Raw genomic sequence first — 21,532 nt, 5'->3', positions numbered from 1 at the left:
TACGCATGAGAATGTTCAGGGCATTAAATTGCCTTCTCGATGGTGTTTATGGAGCATCTGTGTATATGCGGGTCCTGTGTTCTTGGTGTTGATCATTTTGTGCCCATGTTTACATCCAAGTTTGATTTTTTTTTAAAGCTCTCTGAAGACAGAGAACTCATTTGTTTGGCCCATTTTATTACCATTAAAAAAGAACGCCTCTCAGAGTATATGCAATACCTCCAATACCCTCCTAGGCTTTAATAAAATTCACTGGACCCTCCTGTGTTCAAGGGCCCCTTGGATGTTGTCGCAGGCTTTTTGCCTGTTAATAAATAGTCAGAATGAAGAAACGCATGGACGTCTGGTTCCTTTCCCCATGTGCAGGGCACAGACCCGGATACTACAGAGACAGGAGGGAAGTCTGAGCTGCAGCACCTCTCTCGGGTGGAGTGATGCCGGCTGTACGACTCACGCTAATTGTTTGGTGGTGCTTGAGCCCTTAGTCCTGACTGTGCTAATATGGGTTTTTCTTAGAGACTTCGATTTGTCCATCAGTGAAACATTAATCACTCTGTGTGTCGGGTCCCAGGGTGGCGGTGGTGAATGAGACCTTGTCTCTGATTTCAGGGAGTTGAGGAAGCTGTGGGGACGTGGTCGTGTCAACAGCGTGATGTGACGTGATGTGGTTCGTGCTGTGAAAGGTTTTTACAGCATACGTGGGGCACAGAGAGGAGAGCAGCTTCTGAGCAGGGTCAGGGACGGTGGTGACAGTTTGTCACCCCTGGCTGTGACGAGCGAGAACCCTCTGAGTGATGCTGCAGGTGAGCGCTCCAGGTGGAGGCAGAGCTGCACAGAAGACAGGCTCTGTGTGCACAGTCGTGTTGGTGGGTTATCAGACGTGTGGAGGAGGGTAGGGAGGTGACACTGGACAGCTGGGATGGGACCGTTGTGGAGGTCCTCCCATGTCTGTGGAGGAGTTTGGACTTGATTCTGTTGGAAATGGAGACCCATCAGGGATCTTAAAGCAGCAGAGGATGTGATTGTCCCTCTTTCTCTTTTAGAAAGATGTCTTCAGTGGTACTGAGGGGGGAGTAGAGGGGAAGAGAATGAGGTAGGAAGGAAGACCTTTGTGAAAGTCCAAGCAAGACATGATGTAGCTTGACCTGGGACTTTAGCAAAGCAGTAGAGAAGGTGCGATGTTGAGGAAACACCCCTGAGGCTGTCGTAAGGCCGAACCAAGCTCCGCACTGTGGGGAGGTGGGATGCTTAGGTTCTGGGCTTTGTTCCACTCTTGGCTGATGCTGTCACCTGGAGTCCCCTCGTCACTGGGAATTCTTGTTGGTGAAGGGAAGGCACTGCTCCTCCTGTCTCTTCATTCATCCCTGGATTCCGGGACAGGGAAACTGAGGCAGACAAAACACTGAACACCACAACCTAACACAGTTTAGAGTTTTAAGTGTCTTTTTCTTTTGCAGCTGATAGCCTTCTCTCTGTTGTGCTGAAGAATTCAAAACAGAAAAATTCAGGTGTTGGATTATTAAGGTGTTGATTACCAGAATTTTATAATTGTGTGATTGACTAAGGACAGTTCTTGATTCACTTGTCCAGTATATATTATATATTTCTAAATGTCAGCATAATCCTGCTTTGCATTCCTTGACATCTATATTTGATATACTTAAAAGCTCTCAGTCGATATTTTATTATTTGTTTTCATAGGAACTGCATTTATTGGATTAGAGTTATTTTCTGCCCATTCTCTATGCTTTTGATCTCTTAATTCCATGTGTGTTTGAGGTATATTATTCCCGGGCCTTTACCAGACCAGGGCGTGCTCAGCATTCAACAGATTGCTGGTATCTGGGCTTTGCTTCAGTATGTGGGCTGCACTTGCTGTGGCTCCTGTTTCCGGCTCGTACTTGAAGTGGGCTTCCGGGAGCTGTTCCTTTCTACTGAACCGAAGCATGAGAGACCCTCAGGAGATGATGTAATATTGTTGAATACTTAACTGTAGTTGCAGTGACTGTGTTACCTATCTTTCTAATACATTGTTAAAAGCTTTCTTTTCGTTCTAGTTCCAAAAGACCCGAAACCGCAGTGGAGACGCGTGGCGTGGAGTTACGACTGCACCCTGCTGGCCTACGCGGAGAGCACGGGCACCGTGCGCGTGTTCGACCTCGTGGGAAGCGAGCTCTTCGTTATTGCCCCGGTACGCACGTGCCCTCAGCTGACCACCTGTTTAAATGTCTTTACGTGTCGGTACTGAGTGAATGAATGTGAAGATGGGAAATAGAAATCTGAATAATAAATCAAGATGTCCAGAATCTAGTTAGACATCTATATACATGAAAGAATTTATTCTGTGTATTTTGTAATGCAGTATCCAGGTGCAGTCCACTGTTATTAAAATAAGGTACTAAGTCAGCGCTACAGGGAGACACTGAACGTGGTTATAGCGTCCACTGAGGGGAAGAAAGTGGCTGTCACAGGAGGAACAGCTTCGAGAGGAGTTAGAACTTGTTACCCTAAAGGGGGTAGAAATGGAAGGGGAGAGTGGAGAAAAACATTAATGGTAGTAATAACTTGTAATTGTAGAGTGCTTTATACTTTTTTTTTTTTTTATCCTCACCTGAGGACGTTTTTGCATTTATCTTCGGATAGAGCGGGAGGGAGAGAGGGTGGAAGAGAGAGAGAGAAACACCGACATGAGAGAGACACATCGAGTGGTCACCACCCACATGACCCCAATAAGGGCTGGGGACAAGCTGCAACCGAGGTATATGCCCTTAGCGAGGTACCGGGCCTCTCTGGTCTGCGGGCCGACACTCTAACCACTGAGCCATACCGGCCAGGGCTAGTGCTTTATTAATGATTTTTATGTATACTGTTTTTTTTTTTCTTTATTGATTTTAGAGAGAGAGAAGGAAGAAGGAGAGAGAGATAGAAACATTGATGAGAAAGAACATTGACTGGCCGCCTCCGGCGTGCCCCCCACTGGGGATCGGGCCCACAACCTGGGCATGCGTCCTGACTGGGAATCGAACTGGCGACCTCTCGGTGCATGGGTCAACGCTCAACCACTGAGTCACACCAGCCGGGCTATACTTTGTTTTTATTTAATGTTCACAACATTCCTTTGGGTAGATTGGGCAGATGCTATCCTCATTCTACAGTTCAGAAACTGAAATTGGGAGAGACTTTTTCCATGACAATGAAGTTAGTGTCTCTTTTAGGAACCCAGTGCTTTTTACTTTGTATCCTTCTTCCTCAAGTGGGCAAGGTCCAGGGCCAGATGAAACAGTGGTTCGAACTCTGGCTGCATTTTAGAATCACCTGGGAAACTTTAGACAGAAAAGAAAAACAAAAAACTTACTGGATTGCCCAGACTCCACCCACCAAACTTCTGATTTAATTGATCAAGTGGGCCCTGGGCATTAATATTGTTTGCAAGTTGCTGAGCTGATTCTAATGAGAAGCTAGAATGAGAACCAATGATCTGGGGAATTATTTTTGTGCAGGAATAATGAATGAAGAACTTGAAAAAGTGCATTGGGTTCATACATGGAAGTTCGGTGAACCAAACTCAGATGTTTGGATTACTGTGTTCTAGACTAGCACTATCTGATAGAACTATAAATGAGGTATCTGTGTGATCACGTACAGTTTTAAATTTTCTAGTAGTTGCATTAGGAAGAGTTAAAAGAAACAGGTGAAATGTATTTAATATATTTTATTTAATCCAATAAATTCTAAATATCATTTCAATATGTAATTAGTGTAAAAATTATTGAAGTATTTTACTTTCTTTGGTAGACATTTCTTTGAAATTTGGTGTGCATTTTTATTAATTTATTTATTGGTGTATCTTTTTATATTTGTAGTGTATCTCAGTTGGGATGAGCCGTGTGTCAGGTGTTTAGCAGCCACCTGTGGCTATGGTATTTCATTGCATAGCTCAAGGTGATGAAGGGCCAGCCACTCAGGGCGATGAACTTCATTTTCTGTGCTTCCCAAGCTGCACAGCCTTCAAGTCCTTAGCAATATAACCTGATAATTAGTTGATGGAAAGATTATCATTAAGTGCGTGTTGCTAAATGTCCTTTCCCTTAACGTTGCTCATTAGGCAAATGGAAAGTAATCAGAGCCGAGACATTTTTTTTTTTTAGCTTTGGTTACTGCTTTAAATAGAAATCAACATTTGAAGGCCTATATCTGAATTCTGTATCTTAGAATTCTTTGAGGCCAAATGGTGGCATTACTTTCTTTTATTTTCCCCACGGAAGACCAGTGAACAAAGGTTCACCTGTCTAGGTGAATATGTCATCCAAAGAGGCAGCTGTGGTTGCAGCCTGTGGTTGGGAGGTTGGTGTAGACTTAGTGTCTACTGTAGGCGTTCTCATTTGCTTGAGTCTTCAGTACACAGATCCGTTCTGGGGCTATCTTATCTACAGTGCGCCTGGTAAGGCCAGTGTCTCGGATAGCTTCCAATTATACGTATGTTAACTTCTGTCTCTCTGTTTAGTAACTTATTTCCCTTTCTTCTGCAGGCATCTAGTCTAGCAGGTGATTTGAGCTATGCCGTTGCTGGGTTGATATTTTTAGAACATAAAGGAAGTGCACAGTGGTCTGCAGAACTCCTAGTCATCAATTACCGAGGAGAACTTAGAAGTTACCTTGTAAGGTAAAAATAAAACATTTTATTTGGGAAGACCTGTTTGACAAAATAATGTTTATTTCTCTGTCTTAGTGTCTGATTTTGTTGTTTCCTTTCAGCATTTGATTACAAAAAATTGCAAATATTAATAGGAAGTTTGAAAGAATTGTATAATAAAAACCCATCTACCTCAACTTAAATTCTGTTCCCAGTTTTACTGTACTTGCTGGGGTCACATTTCTGTCCAGCCATTAATCAGCCTTGTTTTTAAGTGAATTTCAGAGTCACTACTTAAATACTTTAGTATGCTTATCATTAGTTAAAGTTCAATGTTTGCTTATAGTTTTCTTTCTTTTGAGATAAAATTTGTGTACAACGAAATATACAGACCCTAAGTGTACCAGCCAGTGAGGCTTGACAAATGCATGGACTCACATAGTTCTAAGTCCTCTCAAGGTACAGAACGTTACCGTCGTGCTAGGGAGTCCCTCACGCCCCTTTCCAGCGTCTCTGTCCACACTCACTCCCTGAGCAACCACTGTGCTTCTTTTCTATCAGAGACGAGTTTTGCCTGTTCTAGTGATTCACGTTAATGGACTCCGACTTCTGAGTCTTCCTTCATTCAGCATGTTTTGATTCATCTTATTTTGGGATGTATCAGTAGCTTATTCCATTTGATTGCTGACTAGTAATTCATTGTTCAACTATGTCATGTGTCTTAGTTTGCGTTGCTAGAACAAAATACCATAAACTTTGTGGCTTATTAAGAACAGAAGTTTATTTCTCACAGTTCTGGAGACTGGAAGTGTGAGTCGAGGGTGCAGCCTGGCTTGATTCTGAGTGGCTTGCAGGCTGCCGACTTCTTGCAGCCCCATATGATGGAAAGAGAGTTAGCTAGCTCTCTGGCCTCTTATTAGGGCACAAATCCCATTCGTGAGGGCTCTGTCCTTATGACCGACTTACCTCCAAATACCATTGCATTAGCTTTAAAGGTTTTTTTGGGTGGGGGGTACGTGCCCTTAGTGGAAACCGAACCCGGGACTCTCTGGTCTGCAGGCCGACGCTCCAACTGCTGAGCCAGACCTGCCAGGGCATAGCTTTAGAGTTTTAACATATGAATTCTGGGTAAGATACATTCAGCCCATGGTGGGGCGGGGAGGGGCAGTCACAAACATTCAGTCCATAACATTTATGATTTATTTATCCATTCGTTTATTGATGGTCTTCTGAGTTTCCAGTTTTGGATTGTTGCAAATAAAACTACCATGACCATTCTCGTACAGGTCTTTGTGGATATCCATTTTCATTTCTATTGGTTCAGTATCTTTGGAATTACTGAGTTACAGGGTAGATGTAGTTTCTCTTTATAAGAAACTGCCAGACCTTTGTGTAAAGTTTTTATATCATTTCCATTCCCACCCTAAGGTATCAGAATTCTGGTTGTTCTACACCCTCGGCAGTACTTAGTGTTATCTGTCTTTTAATTTAGTTAGAGTGAGTATGTGGTGGCATCTCACTGGTTCAATGGTATATATTTCTTTTTTACCTCCTTAGTGTTGGAACACATCAGAGCTATCAAGAGAGTCACTGTTTCAGCTTCAGTGGTCATTATCCTCATGGAATCAACACAGCCGTCTACCATCCTGGTCACAGGTAAGCATCTGCTTGCTCTCGCAGGGGGTGGGGTGTCAGGGGCATGTAGAACTCGCCGCACGGTTTTGGAGAGAAGAAATTGTTCTGATTCTTCCTCTGGCATAGTTACCGTAATATCTGTAATATTGCTGTAGTCACATTTCTGCCTGTCTGTGTGGCTGACTAGGCTCCGAGCCAGGTGGGGCACGGGGGATGTTCACTGAGGAAATTCTTCTCTCAATCTCATTTTTCTCATCTGTAAGACGAGTTTAATACCTGACTCCCATCAGTGTTGACAGCTCCGATGTATGGCGTGTGGAGTGCCCTTGCGTGGAAGGGCCTCCCTCGCAGATGGCACGGTTCCCTCCTCCCCCCTCTGCGAGTAGGGCTGCACTGATTGTCGCACAGACTGCTGCTCCCTGGGTTTGCACGTCCACTGAGGGTTACTGCGACTTTGGGCATTTTCTCCTGCCAGTGATTGCTTCCCAGTACATTTGTTCTTGGAGAATAAAAGTTATATATATTTTATAAGTTAGCTGAACTAACCTGTCTGTTTCTGTAAACCAAAAGAATGTCACATTGTGAGTCAGGCAAACCTAGCTTGAGTTCTGGATTTTGAGATTTACTGCGTCTGTTTACAAGTCCTTTCTGACTGTCAGATATTTTTGTTGTTGTTAATCCTCTTTTTTTGTTAATCCTCACCTGAGGATACTTTTCCATTCATTTTTAGATAGAGATAGAGAGGAAGGGAGGGGAGGGCAGGAGAGAGAGGCTGCCTCCTGCATGACCCCGGGGATCACATCTGCAACCCAGGTACTTATCTTTAGCTGGCCTGCATTCCATTACTCTCTCATTTATTGTGGTTTGGTTTGCTGTGTGCAACACACCTGTTAGGTGTTGTGGAAGATGTGAAGATGGAGGACAGTTCTGTCCTCAAGGTCTCATATTCTTGCATGGAAAATAGTTTACACATATGTTATAGATATGCGTTTGTATCTAATCTATTTCTAAGGTCTACTGCAGTTTTGTGTGTGTGTGTGTGTGTGTGTGTGTGTGTGTGTTATGCGGGAATGCAAGCTAGAAAGAAGCAAGGGCCTTAAGGGTGCAGATAAAGTGATGTGGGATCCGGATAGAGGAGATGGTCCTTCTGTGTGGGGTCAGGGAAGTGTGCAGGTGGCACTTGCTTTGGAGAATGGGTACGGTGTGGGCATGATGGGCATTCCAGACAGAGTGACAGTGTGAACAGAGACAAGTGTGTTTTTGTGAGCTTGCAGGAGGGGTAGCTTGGCAGATGCTGCAGGGTGTGTGGGAGGGGAGGGCAGGCGCTGGTTGTGATGGGAGGTAGGGTGTTGGAAAGACAGCTTGAGGTCAGGTGATGATGGGGGGAGCATGACATGGTGCCTGTTCTCTGGGGAACGCAAGTGTCTGAGATGAGGAAATGTGATGAGCATGCTTCGAGGAGTGGTCATTCGGCTGGGAGGTACCAGAGGCTGGGCGACTCATACGTGATAATATACATGTTCGGGCCACAGGCAACACAGGGCTTCTTCGTTTTCTTACATAGAATTGCTGTTCTGTGTTCTGCCACATTTGGGCACTATTTATGTATAGCTCACATTTCATTTTTGTTGTTGTTGTTCTGATGAATATGTGTCTCACATTAGAATGTCAGATACTTGAAGACAAAGAATGTGTAGTATACATCTTTGTAAAAGTCACGGTTTCTAGTTTAAGAGCTTCGTTAATTGATACCTCTCCCTCTGTTGGCTCCTTGGATAAGTAATTCTCATTTCCTGGGTAGAGAAGAAAATGGTTTTTTTCTTTTGATTTTTCTCTTCCCTGTTTCTTCTCTTCTATTCATATTCTTGTCCATTTTCCACTTTTCTCTATTTTGTTTTATTTTTCATGTCCTTTTTAAAAGAAGTGTATTTTATATCTTAATTCGTTGCTGTTTTTTTTTTTTTTTTCTGGTTTGGTTTGTTTAGTTTATTTCCCACTGACTACACTGTTTGGATTTTTCATCAGGGTCACTGTTTGATATATTTTTTCCTAGCAGTATTTCAGAAGGGTGAGTGGGACCATGGGTTTGAAATGATCGTACACTAAATAGTTATTACATGATACCAGTTTGTTATAAGTCAGGTTACATTTATCACTCTTAAGGCTTTCACTTTTTGGACCAGGATCTAAGCAAATTGTAGGTATATTTTGAGGGGAGGATGGTCTTTCAATACACATTTTGGAAAGTCAGATGTATTTTCTTTTTTTTTTTTATCCTCACCCTAGGATATTTTTCCATTTTTTGTACAGATAGAATGGGAGGGAGAGAGAGGAAGGGAGAGAGAGTGAGAAACATCGACGTGAAGGGACACATCGAGTGGCTGCCACCCGCACGACCAACCAGGGCCGGGGACAAACTGCAGCCGAAGTACGTGCCCTTAGCGGAAACCGAACCCAGGTCTCTCAGTACCGCAGGCCGACGCTCTAACCGCTGAGCCAAACTGGCCAGGGCAAGTCAGATGTATTTTCAAATCACAGAAGGGGGTTCTCTTCCTGGTTCTGCACCATCTACAGATGATGGACAGCAGTGGGCGTGGGATGGGTGACTGCGTCGGCTTTCTGAGTGAACGCTGTTCAGAGGAGGAGTGTGTGTGAACCCCGCTTGCTGTGCGCGACAACAGTATTGCTGGGGTTCTCGTATTTTCCATTATGCGTCCTTATTTTATTTATTTTTTATCCTCACCCTAGGATATTTTTCCATTTTTTGTACAGATAGAGTGGGAGGGAGAGAGAGGAAGGGAGAGAGAGAGAGAAACATCGACGTGAAGGGACACATCGAGTGGCTGCCACCCGCACGACCAACCAGGGCCGGGGACAAACTGCAATCGAAGTACGTGCCCTTAGCGGAAACCAAACCTGGGTCTCTCTGGACCACAGGCCAATGCTCTAACCGCTGAGCCAAACTGGCCAGGGCTATGCGTCCTTTTTAAATGAGAGAAGCTGAAATGTTCATCACTGTTTTCTTTATTTTTGTTCACTCTGGTAATGTGAGCCTGCGATATTCATCATCCACAAGGATTTGATAAATGTGAAATAAATCAGCCGGAGTGGAGTTGGGATAAGTCGGTAATGTACAAACTCAAAGTTTTATGATATTCATTGTTTTGCCTGATGCTGCGAGCCCTGTTGAATAAGAGAAATTGAGGTGGTAAATGGGTAATATAAAACAAAGATTAATTGCGAAGCTTTGGGATAAGCTCTATGGATTTGTTCTTTTTGACTATTTTCTTTGTTATATATCCTAACGAACTTAATTTGTCCACCCCAGACTGTCTCCTGTTCTAGTCCTGCTCCCCTCCTGCAGCCACCTCCCCGTTCCTGCCTTCTTTGTATTTATTTGTTTATTTAAAGAAATGTCCGCCCTGGCCGGTTTGGCTCAGCGGTTGGAGCATCAGCCTGCGGTCCAGAGAGACCCGGGTTCAGTTCCCGCTAAGGGCATGTACTTAGGTTGCAGTTTGTCCCTGGCCCTGGTTGGTCGTGCGGGTGGCAGCCACTCAATGTGTCCCTTTCACATCGATGTTTCTCTCTCTCTCTCTCTTCCTTTCTCTCCCTCCTACTCTATCTGAACAAAAAATGAAAAAATTTCCTCGGGTGAGGATAAAAAAAAAAAAAAAAGAAATTTCCTGGCCGGTGTGGCTCAGTGGTTGAGCACTGACCGAGGCAGCAACAGGTCGCCAGTTCGATTCCCAGTCAGGGCACATGCCCAGGTTGTGGGCCCGATCCCCAGTGGGGGGCATGCAGGAGGCGGCCAATCTGTGTTCTCTCTCATTGATGTATCTCTCTCTCTCTCCCTTCCTCTCTCTAGAAAATAAATAAATAAATAAATAAATAAAAAATTTTTTTTTCCATTGATTTTTTTTGGAGAGAGTTGAAGGGGTTGGAGAGAGAGAGATATCACTGTGGGAGAGACACATCGACTGGTTGTCTCCAGTGTGTACCCCGACTAGGGCCGGGGAGAGAACCCCAACCCTGGTACATGCTCTTAATTGGGAATTGAACCCAAGACCCTCCCATCCACAGGCTGATGCTCTAACCACTGAGTCAAAACGGCCAGGGCCTCTTTTTGGGTTTTTAGTGTACTCGTCATTCTGTTGATTTTGGCGTAGCTTGTGCCCTGGTTCCGCCTTAGAGAGGCAGCATTGAACTCGCAGTGCAGGTGGCGTGTTGCTGGGGCTGGAGACTCAGTGATGGGAGCCACATCCGCTCTTCACAGAAGGGCGTCCCTCAGCGTGAGTCACGTTCAACTACAGGACTTTATCTGCGTGTTTTGAAATCACATTGCTTTCAACAGTATACAGCTTTTAAAAAAGGTTTTATTCCTAATTTCATTGTACATTTCTACAAGCAAAGCTGACTTACTCAGTTTTGAATCTCAGCATTTCCTTGGTAACTACACAGAGATAATTAGTGTTTGAAGGTAACATCTTCTAGACCCTAATTTGCATTTCAACAAAGACCAAAGAAAACTTAACTTCTTTCTTGAGCCCATTTGGGAAGTTACCATGCCCAGAATCCTTGGCGACTCTTTGATATTGACTTCAAGTGTATAATTCAGTGATTTTTTTTTTTTTTTATCTTCACCCGAGGACATTTTTGCATTTATCTTCAGATAGAGTGGGAGGGAGAGAGGGGGGGAAGAGAGAGAGAGAAACAACGTGAGTGAGACACATCAACTGGTTGCCACTCACACCACCCCAACTGGGGCCAGGGACAAACTGTAACCGAGGTACGTGCCTTTAGTGGGAACCGAACCTGGGATTGTCCGGTCCGTCCATGGGCCAGCGCTCCAACCGCTGAGCCAAACCAGCCAGGGCTAATTCAGTGATTTTTTAGTAGACGTGTAGGTTTGTGCCACCACTGCTACAATCAGTTTTAGAATATTTTATTACCCCTAAAGATCTCTGGTGTCTGTGAGTTTTATGGAATGCTAATCCTACCTCAGTAAAGCTGTAAGAAAAAAGGAATAAATAAGAAAAAAAGACCCTTTAAAGAGGCTTTCATGTGAACACTTCTATCTTTAAGAGAGACTCGGGTTTGTGGTAAGAGAGGCACTCATGCTTCCTACAGTCAGTGGGGAAGGAAGAACTGGGTGATTGATGCATGTCATGGCTGTGCAAAGTGAGAATCCAAGTATTTGGATGATTCAAGTTTTTCTTTTTCTTTTTTAATTCTCACCTGAGGACATGCTTATTGATTTTAGAGAGAGGGGAAGGGTTGGGGCGGGGGGGGAGAGAGAGATGTGAAAGAGAAACATCAGTTTGTTGCTTTCAGATCAGTTGCCTTCCACATGCACCCCAACTGGGGATTGAACTCGCAACTTAGGTATGCGCCCTTACTGGGAATCGAACCCTCAGCCTTTTGGTGTGTGGGACGACACTCCAACCAACTGAGCCTCGCCGGCCAGGGCTGGATGATTCAAGTTTTTTCTCTCTCAGTCAACTGTATTTTAGGTCAAATACCGGTTCTCCAGAAAGAACTTGAGACATTTACAGGGAGTAATCAGCTGTGGTTTCAGACTGCCTTAAAGTAGATGACAACCAGATGACACACTGCGCCGGCCAAGAGCGGCTGGGGTCTCATTCTCCCACCTGCAGCAGGGCCTGCTGTTCTGGCGACGGCTGGGAAGGTGGAAGGGTCACAGTCTGCAGACTTCACGGAGACTGAGGGTACCTTTAATAGGGGCATGCGGCAGTGTGGAGGGCGAGGCTTTGTGTGCTGGTGGGCTCGTCTCACGTGGGCTCCTGATTGCCCCTAAGCAGAGTCTAAGTACTTTAAATCAGGAGTCTCTTACTCTCATTGGATGAAGGGAGTATTCCAGATGAATAGGTTGTGCTTCCCGGGGGTCAGGAATGTCTGGTGTGTGAAGGAACTCTCGGGTGACATGGTGGTAACTTCACTGGCCCCAAACGGAAGGGAAACAGTCTTTACAGAGAGGGGAGCAGGGGGAGGGCGGTCACAGTCTCTTCTTAGCACTGTTATCTAGGGAAATGTAGGTTGGTTCCACCGATGTTTAAATTTGATCCTGTGGAGAAGATCGTGTTGAGTGTCCCCTGCCTGAAAGGCTTACCCAAGGGCATGGGCACATTTTGTTGTCCTTCGCAGAGTGGGCGTTCCTGGTAGACCTGCCATGCTTTGGGGAGGTCACAGTGGACTTGCGCAGCCACTCCATTGCTGTGAAGCGGCCGTCCTCCGTGTCCCAGGAGAACCAAGGCAGTGCCGTGTGGGAAGGTGCGCTGTGCTGACTGCTGGGGGGCAGAGAGGTGCACGCCGCTAAGGAGGGTTTCATAAGCCCAACCCCATCAGATTGTTCCTTTTGTGGAGGGTTGGAGAGGAAGGAGAGCTGTGGTCGCGGTGGCCGCTGCTCATCTCCCACGGCAGGGGCAGCACACTTGGCCCTTGGTCGTGCTGGGATTGGCATCCGAGAGGTCACCGCGCAGCCTTGTACCTGAGGCGTATGCACGTCAGTGATCGAGTTAGCCTCGTATTAGGAGTTTTCATTTTACCGTTCAGTTTCTCATTCCTGCAGCATGAGAATATTCATCTTCCCATAATCCAGGTTGGTTATTTGAAGAGAAATGAAGAGGTGCTGTGGAGAAAGCTGCATTGTGGCGGAGGTGAGAGCCCTTCGGCGGGGATTGAGGGATTCCTGAGCTGTGCAGATGACTCTTTGGTAGGGGTGTGGGGGTTTGTCGGCATCTGTTTCTAGGGAGCCAGGGAAGTGAGTCTTGGCATCTGCTTTGGTCCAGAATGTCATGGGTGGGTAGACACTGTGACTAAGAAGTAGCTCAGTAATTAGCAGCCTTCTGCTGGCTGTTTTTTTTTAAGTAGAAGACAATGCTTTATTAATTTGACCTTTTTTGGTCTTGCGTTGAAAAACATTAAATTTTTTTTAGAAATCAGCTTTCACCCATCTATCACTCCTACGTTCAGAGATTCTTTGATACGACGGGCTAATTCTCATTATGTTACTGTTGCAATTAAATGGACCTTTGAAGATCTTTATAAATTTTTGAACCTGTTCAGTTGGTAAATCAATTAACCAACCAATCTATCTCTCTATCCCCTCTTTCTTTCTGAGTGTTTTGGTGGTAGTTGTTCAGCTTGGTATGACTTGGGCCAGATTGAATTTTTTTTTTATCCTCATCCGAGGACATTTTTCCATTTTTTATTCAGATAGAGCAGGAGGGAGAGAGAGAGGGAGAGAGAGAGAGAAACATCGATGTGAAAGGGACACATCGAGTGGCTGCCACCCGCACTACCCAACCAGGGCCGGGGACAAACTGCAACCGAGGTACGTGCTCTTAGCGGGAACCGAACCCCGGTCTCTCTGGACTGCAGGCCGAAGCGCTAACTGCTAAGCCAAATCGGCCAGGGCCAGATTGATTTTCTTCTTATACTTGGAGTGATGTTAGATTAGCTGTGCAATTCCCTCTTGGGAGTAGAGAGCGGAAATAAGGTTATGGAATCTTTAGTTATTTTATAGGAATGAAGGAGTGATGCTTTGTTATGTTTTATAGACAGAAAAAATTAAAAAAATATATTTTTGTTGTAATGGGTTATGAGACAGGAGACCTGAATTTTGTTCTTGGTTGTACTAGCTATGAAACCTCAAGGCAGGTCATTCTTTTGGTCCACACTTTGCTAGCACTTTACTGGGCAGGGACAGTAGATGGTGTTTGAGCAAGCTACTCAATTAACAAGGAAGTCTAGTGTGGACTGCTGGCATTTATAAGAGGAAAATTATAGTGGGGGTATGGAAATTGCAGCAGGCATTGTAGAAAGACCCATTATCAGGGATACCTGGCAGGCAGCAGTTAGCAGTGTTCAATAGAGAAGGGGGGCTAGGGTTCAAAGACAAGATGTTTTTGCCCTGGCCAGTTTGGTTCAGTGGTTAGAGCGCCAACCCACAGACTGGAGACTCCTGGGTTCAGTTCCTGCTAAGGGAACGTACGTTGGTTGCGGTTTTTCCCCGGCCCTGGTTGGGTCGTGTGGGTGGCAAGTGCTCGATGTGTCTCTCTCATGTCGATGTTTCTCTCTCTCTCTTCCTCCCTCTCTCTCTCCCGCTCTATCTGAAGATAAATGCAAAAATGTCCCAGGGTAAGGATTTAAAAAAAAAGAGACAAGATGTTTTTCCTAGGAGAATAAGTTTGAGAAATACTTCAATAATTAAGCTTCTGGTATCGGAACAGAAGGTAAGAGTTTGGTGTCAGAACCTGGGTTGTTCTGAAATCAGGATGCAAGGTAATGTGATAAGTGGATGGACCAGGTAGGTGGATGCTGAGCGGACTGCTTTTGCATGGGGTTGCTTAAATCCATCCTAAGGACTGGAAGGGAATTAAGTCTTTAGATGATGACCACTGGCACAAGCTGTGGGTGGAGGGAAGGGAACGGGCAAGGACATCTAAGAAATCTGAACTGATTTGTTACTATTTTCATTGACATTCTGTTTACTAGGCTAATGGTTCTTAACAAGGTGTGGATGACAGAACTGCCTGCCGAGAATTAAAGAGACAAACACACGCCTAGGCTCGTCCCCAGAGGCTCGGTCAGGTCGCTGTGGGATGGGATCTAGCATTCGTTTTGATAGAAGCCTCTGCAGGGGGTGCTGATGCCCCTGTGCAAAGGCTTTGGGAGATGAAATACAATGAATAGGGGATGTCCTTTCCTTCGAAGTGGCCCCAGTGAGGGACAGGAATAAATGGTGCTTTAGGTATTGCCTCCCTCCCCTTGGTTGTGGCTGCCTCGAATCCTGGAATGAGAGGTGCTGTGGAGCCAGGTCTGAGCCCCTCAGGAGCTGCCTGGCGTATGACCCGTGTGCAGCGGCAGAGGGGGTGTGTGTGTGTGTAAGCTCCCCTCCCATGGGTGTTTATTGCTGATGTATAGGAATACGGTTGATATATGTATATTGATCTTGTAGCCTACAGCCTTGTTGAACCTGATTACTAATTCTAGTAGATTTTTAGTGGAATCCTTTGGCCGTTTTTTTTTCTCTTACCTACTCTATACATTTTTCATAGGCAACTTGAACCAAACTCATTTAACCACTTAAATGCATATGTGATGTCTCCTAAATCTGTATCCCATGAGTCACCCCTGGGCCACGGAGCTGTTGACCCACCCCCACAGAACATCTTTAGGATACCTAGCTCATAGATGCCTCATAGTCATTAGATTCTAACTGCATTAATCATATTGTACCTCCAAACCTATGTTTTCTCCTGTAGTCCCAAATCTTGATTTATGGCATTTCCACCAGGCGAAACCTGAGAGTCACTTTGGTTAACTTTCTTAACTCATTTTTATGACTCTTTAAGACTTGTTGATTAATATTCTCTAATGTATCTCAAATTTCCCTCCTCCTCTCCATTTCTACTGCCATCCTTATAGTTCAGAAACTCATTGCTTCTTATCCAGTTTATTACCAGGCGTGTTCTCTGCTTTCTGCCTGATCCTCCTCTAATTCGTTTTCTGTTGTATTTCCAGCAAGGGACACAGGTCTTAATCTACACGCGTGAAGCATAAAAACTCATCTCTAATTTCCTTTTGCCATGGGGACAGAGATGTAACTCCTTAGATTAGTATTATAGGCCACTGTCATTGGTCTTTTGACTTCTCCAGCCTCTGGCCACACTCCTTCGTGTTTCTTTGCGCCAGACCAATGGCCAGCACGCTTTCTGTAAAGCGCCAGATGGTTTGTGTTGTAACTACTCACCTCTTCCATCGCCGTGGGAAAACAACTGTAGACAAGAAGTAAATGGACACGTGTGACTGTGTTCCAATAAAGCTTTATTTACAAAAGTAGGTGGCGGGCTGGACTTGGTTCAGAGGCCTGGTTTGCTAGGTGCCCTCAGGCATAGGGGAACCCTTGCATTTCTCAGTGTCTTTGTTTGCTAAGCCTTTGTGCCTCCTTGTTTTTCCCTCCGCCTGGAATGCCTTCTTGCTTTTTTCTCGTCTACCTGCTCTATGACATTTGGTTGGGCTGACCCTTTAGAGTCCATGTTTAGGGTAGTGAGGAAGAGACGTTCATTTTCGTCCACAGGTAGTAGTCTGGGAGGCTGTGGCCCTGTGTCGTCACCGTATCGTCAGTGCCCATTGCGGTGCTTCTCAAGGACTGTCTGGCAGTAGATTGTGGTTCAGTTGTTAACATTTACTTGGCTTTGTCAAAACAGAAAAGGGGAGAAGCAGTACTGATGCACTGAAGCGTAAACTCCCCGAGCGCAGGCACTTGATCTGCATTGTTTGTAGCTCCATTTCAGTGTTTGGAACAGGGCCTAGCAGGTAGGGTGCTCAGTAAGTCCGCGTTGGGTAAATGAATGAAAGCCTGACTTTGGCAGAAGGAAAACTTAAGAGTTTATGTTGAAGAGCTGTGTGAATGAAAGACAGGCCCTTAACAGGCCTTCTCAAGACTTTCTGTCTCATTGATGCACAAGACTGCAGGCTCCTTTGGGGGAGGGAGAATTTGGTTCCCTATGCATCTGTGTCATTGACCCACAAGACTGCAGGCTCCTTTGGGGGAGGGAGAATTTGGTTCCCTATGCATCTGTGTCATTGACCCACAAGACTGCAGGCTCCTTTGGGGGAGGGAGAATTTGGTTCCCTATGCATCTGTGTCATTGACCCACAAGACTGCAGGCTCCTTTGGGGGAGGGAGAATTTGGTTCCCTATGCATCTGTGTCATTGACCCACAAGACTGCAGGCTCCTTTGGGGGAGGGAGAATTTGGTTCCCTATGCATCTGTGTCATTGACCCACAAGACTGCAGGCTCCTTTGGGGGAGGGAGAATTTGGTTCCCTATGCATCTGTGTCATTGACCCACAAGACTGCAGGCTCCTTTGGGGGAGGGAGGATTTGGTTCCCTATGCAGTATTTTCTATACTGCCAGCACAGTGCCTTGCGAATTTCAGGTGCTCCTTAAACTGGTATTGAATTGACTTGACTTTGAAGTTAAGATTATAATTGAGATAATTAACTTTTTAGAGTCTTGACTGATTGCTAGATACTTACTGAATCCCAGTCTTTACAGTGCTGTAAGGTAGTGTCATAACGGCTGTTCTGGGGCGAGAAACTGAAGCGCCAAGAGGTTAAGACCCTTCCTGGGCGGCATGATGCTCAGTGGTCAGCTCACGTCTTCTCCTACCCATGCTCGTAACTGTTTCTCTGCCCCACGGCTTGGCAGACTGCTGCCTGTGGACCAAATCTGGCCAGTCTTGTATGGCCTGTGAGCTAAGAATAGATTTTACTTAAAAAAATGAAAAGAGTTTTTTATGATCTGTGACAATTATATGAAATTCAAATTTCCGTGTTCAGAAATAAAATTTTATTAGAACATAGCCACACCTTTAAGAAAAATGTATATTGTCTATGCTTGTTTGTACAATGACAGAAATGAGTGGTCATGGAAGAGACCAGAGCCCACAGAGTATAAAATGTTTTATCTGCCCTTTGCAGACTGTGTCTGCCACCTTCTCTTCTCTGTCGTCCAACCGTCTGTCTGAGCGTGGGCCAGTCTGCTTGGGAAGGGTAAAGTGAGGAGTATTGAACTTCACAGACTGTCCTATCCCTCTTGATTCTAGATTCCAGATCGCGTCTTAAGGAATTTATAACCAGGTACCACTCAATTTTAAATACGTTAAATGCCTAGTTACCAAATAACCAGGAAAAATAAATTTTATTACTGAACTAAGCAGTCTCCCATAGTGCTTTCTCCATCCAAGAACAATTCTCAGGCTTTGTCTCAATAAGTAACCATTCAGTATCATCAGTTTTCTTTGATTATCCTCAAGCCATGTTGACTCAGCAGTGTGACGCTGCCCGTTTTGATTGAGAGCGAACGGTGTCTACTGGAGCTCGGCTCAGCCTCCAGCGTAACGTGAGCTGTGCGTCCTCCAAGCGTGTGCCAGTGGCAGCAGTCACAGAGGGGTGGGTGGACACCCATGTTCTCGTTCTCGCCTCCACCCTAGACCCCTGAGTCAGCCCCCCCGGGCGCTGGCCTGGCAGTCTGCATTTTTACCAGCTCCCCCACCCCTGGGGTGATTCTGATGTTTGAGAACCGTTGGTGGAAATAGTCATGATTAGGTGTGTTTCCTTCTTGTAAGTTCTTTATCTAATACGTAAAGATAAGCAGAATTTAAAATATTGAACAAGATTTTTATAGTAAAGAATGTTTAAGATACAGTGAAATGAATTAAAATTGGAGACATTTCAATGATTCCAAGAGAGGAAGGGCTTCTAGCTTTATAGAAGGCACCGATTTTTGAGCCCTTATTTTGGTCTTAAGCATGGTCTTAAACACTTTTCAATTTTGAGACGTCGTTTTGTTTTGTTTTCTTTTTTCCCCTTCCTTGCTGACTGTGTGCTGCAGGCACATTGGTCATGTATATCCAAAGTCTCTCCCACTGTTACTGCAAACTTCCTTCCTTGGCTTTAAGGAGTTTTAAGCCACTAGATGGCAGACTCTTCCAACAATTATTAGATTGAAGAGCCTCTTAATAAACCATTTATAACCCTTGGAAATAACTCGTGGTGCCCCATTTAATTTATTGTTGTTACATACATGTGATGCTTAGGGGCCCGCGTCCTGTCCCCGATTCCCACTCCTCAGATGGTCTCACCCACCCCTACTCCTCCCCGGTTCTGCCCTGGCGTCTGCCTGCACTGCTGCTCATTGGATTCACTCCTCCCTGTGTGTGTATTCTTGCTCCATCAGTCACAGTTTAGTTTTGTTGCCTGATACCCATGCTCCTGCTTTGAGTTTAGACTCTTAGAATGTCAGAGCTGGAAAAGAGTTTCATCCATCACTGGGCTTAGCTCCTTCCTTTCTCAGGAGGGAGAGCTGAAGCCTGGAGAGGTTAAGCCAAGGACAAAGACTGTCTTCTTTCTCTCTGTGCCCCTGTGGGTCTCCGCACAGAGAGCCCAGGTAGATATTTCTGGAGTGTTTACTAACTCTAACACATGCTGCAAAGGTGCAGATGCAGTTGCTGTTCCCAGGTGGCGCACACTTTAGTAATGGAGGCATGATTTAAATAACTGTCGTAGTCCAGAGGGTGGCAGGGGGACGGTGCCCAGGAAGGGAGCGAGATGGACCGTCGTGTGTGTGGAGACCCACGTGGAACTTTCTGTCCTGCTGGCACTGCACAGGCTAGAGGACCAGTGCATGTCTTCCCTTCCTCGGAACACAGCAGGTGCCCGCCGGTGTCCCTGCTCTTGTGCATCAGTTCTCCTGGCTAAGAACGCTCTTGCCTCTCTGGGAAATTGTTTAAAGGACACACGTTTCTCTGGTGTGACCCAGAAGAGCCTTCCTTGGCCTCTTCCTCCATGCCATTACTCTGTCCTTTAGGTGTCTTTGTACCCGACGCAAAGGTCACCGCAGAGGTCCTGACAGTAGAGGTCTGCGTGCGCCTCCCTTTCCCCTCGCCGGGCCTGAGCTCAGTTCCATTCCCGAGTAGGGGTACACGTCCGAGGCCCTCCGAGGGAGCGAGGGAGGACAGGGGCCATGCCCCTGGCCATCGCACCACGGCGGATGCCGATGAACTGCACAGCTGAACCTGACGCTACAGACTGATCCCAAGAAGGATACGTGGTTTCTTAAGAAGGTTCTTCAGGTGCTCAGGAGAGTCCTCGTGGCTTAGCACTGGGTTTGCATTCAGTCACTATTGATGGGATGGAGGAATTTCTTAAGATTACACAGTTACTTTGTTGCAAAGGCACCTGATATCTCTGATTTTAGACCCGTGATTTTCCTATTTTCCACAAAATTTTGAGGGAGAAGATTATTGGGAAAGTTAATTTCTCTCTCTCCCTCCCCTAGCCCCGTTTTTGTTAAGAAGTTAAGCTTGAATCCATCATGTGCTTTAGTATAAAGAATCTCATTTGTACCATAGGGATTCTGCTTTGCTTTATATCTTTATAGAATACTTTAAAAACAATTATTTATCTCATGTGATTCTTAAACTAGGCACTTACCAGCTAAATACTGCGAATATTCCAGGAGATACTCGTTCACTCTGCATGTGAATATTCTGGGTGGAGGAGCTCACTGCAACAGAAAAGAACATTAATGATACAAATGATTTTCTACAGTGTTGTCTGCTTGTGGATGTAATTTCTGCAAACATCTAACAGTCCTCTCAGTAATAAATCACAGATGCTTAGATATAGCCATTGATATATAAACTAGCTCCAAATGTCACAAAGTAAATTACATGCTAATTTTATTTTCAGCATTTGACTAGACTTGTGGGTTGATGGGAAGAGTTAAAGCCAGTTCACTGAATTTTTTTCTCCTGGACTTTATTAATTGGAAACATTTATGTACTTAATTTGGGATACTGTATCTTGATATTCCTTTTTGAGTTAAAAAAGAGAGAGAGAGAGTGAGAGAGAGAGAAAAGTATAGGAATGATGTAATAAATACCTAAGTACCTACTGCTCACAATTGACAGATATTAAGAGTATCTTTTTTTTTTAACTAACGATGTGTGTGCATATAATACACAGAAATCATAAATAAGAGGCAGTGGTACAAACAACATTTCCTACTTCCATTTCTTTGTCTCATTTCCCCTTTCTGGAGGCAACTGCTCTCGTGATTTTGGTGTACGACCTTCCAATACATATTTTTATAATCTTTTGACCTTGTATGTGTTTCTCTGAACAACTTACTGAATTTATGTACCCACGCCTTTTAAACATTAAAGTATTTCTAGTTTTCCTGCATTATAAATAGAGTGCATGAAATGTCCCTTTCACCAAGAGACACATACGCCTGTGCAAGAATTTCTCTGGTCCTCAGGCCGACGCTCCAACCGCTGAGCCAAACCGGCCAGGGCTGTGCAAGAATTTCTAATTTTCCTGCATTATAGGAAGTGTGCACAAAATGCCCTTTTACCAAGAGATAAATACGCCTGTGCAAGAATTTCTCTAGAGTGTCCTTAGAATACAGCTCGTGCGATTGCTGGGTATGTGCATTTGCTAGACACTGTCACGTCATTCTCCAAAGGACTGCTGCAGTCTCGCCCATGGTTTATAAGTTACTGTGGATTTGTCCTCTTGTGAACTTCTTATTCGCTGTCCACTTTTACTTCGGGCTGCTTATGGGAGATCCTTATAGATGCTGTCTGCTAATAATCTGTTAGTTTTCTGTGTTGTAAATAACCTCTCCCGGTGTGTGATATGTCTTTTCATTTTATGGGCAGAAGTTTTAG

The 21,532-nt window shown here is 44.9% G+C and overlaps 1 protein-coding gene across 2 annotated transcripts in view; it reads left to right on the top strand.

The window, feature by feature from the left end:
- Positions 1-21,532, top strand: part of NBAS (NBAS subunit of NRZ tethering complex) — a 291,645-nt gene that overhangs the window by 24,346 nt on the left and 245,767 nt on the right. For both annotated transcript variants that reach the window (XM_036262542.1, XM_036262543.1), the window contains exons 7-9: positions 2,058-2,191; positions 4,530-4,663; positions 6,191-6,289. In XM_036262542.1, coding sequence (XP_036118435.1) covers positions 2,058-2,191; positions 4,530-4,663; positions 6,191-6,289 — 367 coding nt within the window. The remainder of the gene's footprint in view (positions 1-2,057; positions 2,192-4,529; positions 4,664-6,190; positions 6,290-21,532) is intronic.

This window comes from Molossus molossus, unplaced genomic scaffold (assembly GCF_014108415.1).
Source record: "Molossus molossus isolate mMolMol1 unplaced genomic scaffold, mMolMol1.p scaffold_m16_p_15, whole genome shotgun sequence".
NCBI lineage: Eukaryota > Metazoa > Chordata > Mammalia > Chiroptera > Molossidae > Molossus > Molossus molossus.
Note: the sequence above shows the minus strand (reverse complement) of the source record. Positions and strands in the feature narration are given on the sequence as shown.